The 5,004-nt window shown below is 38.2% G+C and overlaps 1 protein-coding gene across 1 annotated transcript in view; it reads left to right on the top strand.

Moving 5' to 3' along the window:
• The window catches only part of LOC106875167 (F-box only protein 32), a 65,057-nt gene extending 60,295 nt beyond the window's left edge, over positions 1-4,762 (top strand). The window contains exons 7-8 of the mRNA XM_052977760.1: positions 1,830-1,902; positions 3,124-4,762. Coding sequence (XP_052833720.1) covers positions 1,830-1,902; positions 3,124-3,216 — 166 coding nt within the window. The 3' untranslated portion in view covers positions 3,217-4,762. The remainder of the gene's footprint in view (positions 1-1,829; positions 1,903-3,123) is intronic.
• The last annotated feature ends 242 nt before the right edge of the window (positions 4,763-5,004 follow it).

The raw sequence follows: 5,004 nt of genomic DNA, 5'->3' as shown, positions 1-5,004 counted from the left end.
CTCTGCGATATTATTGCAGTAAAGGCTTTGTAGATTGTAGGAGACAGGTTATAGGTCTGTAGTTTTGTGGTTTTGCCATTTCCGTGGATTTGGGAATTAGGATGGTTTTCCCTTTCGTGAGCCATTCAGGCATTGTCTCTGACTCTGCTAGTATGTTGTTAAAGTTTTCAGCCAGTTTTTTGTGCATTCCTGTCAGGTATTTTAACCAGAAGTTGGGGATCTTGTCGTGCCCAGGTGCCTTCCAGTTGCTTAGTCTTTGCAGTTCCTGGGTGACCTCTTCAGTTGTTACAGGGGTCCAGAGTTGCTCAGGTGCTAAGTTCGTTGTTTTAATGGTCCTTTTCTGGGGTTGTTGCTTCACCGACCATATTTCTTTCCAAAATTTTTCCACTTCTGCTGTTGGTGCTACAGTAATGTCTATTTTATTTTTACCCAGTTCTTGGGTGAAATGCTTAGCACTAGTGTCAATGTAACTAACTAGCCCCCTCCCCTCAAATTCTAGGCCTTGTGCATTTCTTAGTAAGGATTATTATTATTGTTCAGGCAGTGAGCTGGCAGAATTGTTAGCATGCCAGGCAAAATGCTGAGCAGCATTTTGCCCATCTTTAGGTTCTGAGTTCAAATTCCTCTGATGTTGATTTTGCCTTTCATCCTTTTGGGGGTCGATAAACTAAATACCAGTTGAGTACTGGGGGTCGATGTAATCGACTAGTTCCTTCCCTTGTTATTATTATTATTATTATTAAGGCGGTGAGCTGACAGAGGCATTAGCATGCTGGGCAAAATGCTTAGCGGTATTTCATCTATCTTTACATTCTGAGTTCAAATTCTGTTGAGGTTGACTTTGCCTTTCATCTTTTTGGAGTTGATAAATTAAGTACCAGTGGTGTACTGGGGGTCAATCTAATCGACTGGCCCCCACCTCCCCCAAATTTCAGGCCTTGTGCCTATAGTAGAAAGGATTATTATTATTATTAATGCTTAGTGGCATTTCATCTGTCTTCACATTCAGAGTTCAAATTCCACCAAGGTCAACTTTGCCTTTTATCCTTTTGAGGCCAATAAAATAGGTACCAGTTAAGTACTGGGGTTGATGTGATCAACTAGCCTTCTCCCACAAATTCCAGGCCTTGTGCCTATAACAGAAAGGGTTATTATTATTATTATTATTATTATTATTATTATTATTATTATTATTGAGTGAGAGAGCAGTGCATGCCATCAAAGTGACACTGGGGTAAAATATAAGAAGCCCATTATACCCATCATGACTACCCGTCTGATAAGGGTACATTACATCACAACTGTATGTGCACAACGTGGTGATCTCATATCAAGATAAACAGCGCATGACCTCGCAGGTGGGGCCCGGTTAGAATTTTCTGCAGGTCGAGTAGCCCATCCCGCTCAAAAGGTCCCTGAATAAGGTTTGTTTCAAAGATGCTGAGCAAAATATCCATGTTTCCAAAGGTGAATTATTCAAACCCCAAAGAATTCCTCTCAACACATAGCTATGAGGCTCCCCCACTACTTCTGCTCGTGATCAGAGATGCACATATCGTCAGCCACCAAGGGACATGCTCAACTGGTTAAGGTCAAAACAACTGACAAGCAAATCTGTGGTATTAAGCAGAATATTTGCTGTAGCCCATCTTTTATACCAAGACAAAACAATGTACATGATAACACTTCCAATCAATTAAGATCAGAAGCCATGAGAGCCACTACCTGGTACTGCATCCGGGCATTTATTATTATTATTATTATTATCATCATTATTATTATTATTATTGCTATTGTTATTTTCTTTCTATTTTTTGTTGTTTTTGCAGACGATTTGGAAGGAAAGATACATTTGCGGACATGCTGTGTATCTGTTGCAACTGTGATTGTATATTCTGGAAGGTAAGAAGATAGAGCTTCACATAGTCTGTGTCTGTGAAACCAGTATGCTGACCACTACACTATAAAGTGCTGTGGTTAATATGAAGTGGTCAGTATAGCTGTGCACTAAGAAGCTTGCTTCCCAACCACACAATCTGGTTTTAGTCCCATTGCATGGCACCTTGGGCAAGTGTCTTCTACTATAGCTTCAGGTCAACCAAAGCCTTGTGAGTGGATTTAAGAGATGGAAATTGAAAGAAGCTCATCATATATATAGCCACCTTTGTTATTTTATAATTTTCACATTACCATTTTGCTGAATTACCATTGATTCATATAGTAAACATTATATACTGACTGGTAGGATTTCACCAAACCATTTAGCGATGGAATAGCTACTACTGATGATCTTTAATTCCAAGCAAAACCAGCTTGCTAGTATAGTGATCTCACTTGATGTGGGGCAGTTGTAACCCCTGTCAGTACATAAAATGTGATTTCTATGGTTATAAAGATCTTTGACGCTTGTTTCTAGCAATGTAGGTGCTACTCTGCAGCCTCAATCACTATTGGTGACAACTGAAGTTTTCCTTTTTGGTTTTATATTGCATCTAGGCACCTTTGTTATTTTATATGTGTGTGTATCTGTGTTTGTCCACTACCACCACCCACCACTTGCAGTGTTTATGTCCTTGTAACTTTGTGGTTCGGCAAAAGAGAGCAAGAGATCAAGTACCAAGCTTTAAAAATATATCCTGGGATCAATTCATTCAACTGCAAATTCCTCAAGGTGGTGCCCCAACATGAGCGGAGTCCAATGACTGAAACAAGTGGTAAAAACAAAAACAAAAACAAAAACAAGGATCCATCAGATAATGCACTGAAATCCCATCCAGTGCAGTCTGATACACTTTTTACACCTTCTGGAATAAAAAATCTGAGGGGTCTGAGAGATCGAATCATTAAAATATAAAGGGTTTTTTTTATCTCTTACTTGTTTCAGTCTCTGGAAATAAAACCTATTATAAACCCATTATATGTATGTGTGTGTGTGCGTTTGTGTATGCATGCGAGTGTGTGTGTGTGTGTGAGTGTATGCACACAGATGTAAGTAAAAAAGGCCTTTGGCCTTTTTTGCATATTAGGAGGGAAAATAGCCTTAAAATGATTGTTGTTGTTGTTGTCATCTGTCCCCTTGCTCTTAATATCTCTAATGTCTACCTTCTCTCTTTCTTGTTGCAGTTGACTGGCCATCCCTGTTCCAAAGAAGATGAACTAGAAATTGTCTGCCGGCCCCTGAATCCAAAGGCCTTCCTCTCATTGTTTCTTCTCTAAATTATAAAACCCTCGATGTTCAGAATACTTGCCTGGTTGTATTTGAAAGTGGGACCTCTTTGTCCACAGCTTCCTGGACCCACCTTTACCTTGTTGGATAGAAGCTGTTGTGTTACTGATAATTTTTGTTTAATTGATAAATTTATTTATTTTGCTGACACATCATGTGATCCGTCTGAAACTTTTCTTGTCATTATGTGACATGGACACATTAATGCTAAAACTGAAATCTGGAGTGCTGTGTTACAAAAGTTGCGACATGAACTGATGTAGTGTACTCAAATGTTGGTATTGTAACATGTGTGACATGCTGACTTCAAATATTGGTGCTGCGCCACATGTAACATAACTACTGAACTCAAATATTGGTATTGTGACACGTAACATGACTGAATTCAATTGTTGGTGCTGTGTCACATGTAACGTGACTGAATACAAATGTTGTTCTTGTGATACATGTAATGTAACTAAACTCATGTTGGTGCTGTGTCACATGTCTTGTGACTAAACTTAAAACTGTTTGTCCTTTTTGTCACACTTGATGTAACTGGATTCAAAATTCTGGAGATGTGTCACAGTTGTACCATGAAAGGAACTAAAATTTTCATGCATTTTTTTTTTGTTTGTTAGTATTACTGTGCCCCTCTTATGCTGCATGAGAGTAGGCTAAAAGCCCCTGTGCCATGTTAGAAATGTGACACATCTCCACTGCAAACAATAGTATTTGGTTGCACTGTGACAAGCTCATACTTTGAATGTTGTCTGTCACACTTGTCAAACTAAAAACTCCTGTGTCATGTTACAAATATGACACATCTGAACTGAAAACTCTGGTGACTTGTCACAATTGTGACATGCGAAATCATACTCAGGTATCATGGTTACATATGTTATATCACTGAACTCAAATCTCTGTGTGTCACACTCTGATGAAATATTTAGGAATTGTGTGTCACATACCCTGGTATGTATTTCATGATACAGACTGTTGTTACTCTGAAACACTGTGTTACAAAGACACAGTTGAAATTTGGTGTCACAGTCTATTTGATATATTCAAGCTACTCATCTGTGTTACACCAGTTAGTGTATCATTGTTGTGATACAGTTCATTGCCTGAAAACCTTGCAGAACACGTATAGGACACATCCAAGGTCTGCCTACAGTCACTGTCTTTCTACATGCACATTGAAGAATTTGTTTAATATGTGTCACACACACACATACAATGCGTGACAGATGTAACATGGTTTAAATGCTTGAAAAATTGCCGACACATGACACATTCGAGTTCTGCTGTCACAGTCTTTCAACATGTATCTCGAATTTTAATTTGAATGTGTCATGCATTGGCTGTATCTAAATAGTTCATTGTTTGAGACACACATACACACATGAGCTCTGGTCTTATATTTTGCCAGTATTGGTCCTTGAGAATGTTGTCTTCCTGTTACATCTCCTGTGTTCCAGCGTTGGCACAGTTTACGGCTTCAAAAAGTTACACGTTTGTTACACATCCAGTGTAAGGAAGGTGTCTACCACTATTTATCATAGTTTGTTGTTATTTTATATTTATATTTTGTTTTCTGTTTCTGTTATTTTTTTAAGATGATGTGTGGTATCTATTTTTATCTTGAAGAATCTCTTAAATGTATGTTAAGAAATGTGTGTGTGTTTAAGCCTACATATACTCCAATGTATGTATATATGTATGTGCATGAGTGCTTATATAGATACGTACATGCATGCATACATACATACATACATACATACATACATACATACATA

Source organism: Octopus bimaculoides, chromosome 28 (genome assembly GCF_001194135.2).
Source record: "Octopus bimaculoides isolate UCB-OBI-ISO-001 chromosome 28, ASM119413v2, whole genome shotgun sequence".
NCBI classification, from domain to species: domain Eukaryota; kingdom Metazoa; phylum Mollusca; class Cephalopoda; order Octopoda; family Octopodidae; genus Octopus; species Octopus bimaculoides.
This window is presented reverse-complemented; position numbering and strand designations above follow the sequence as displayed.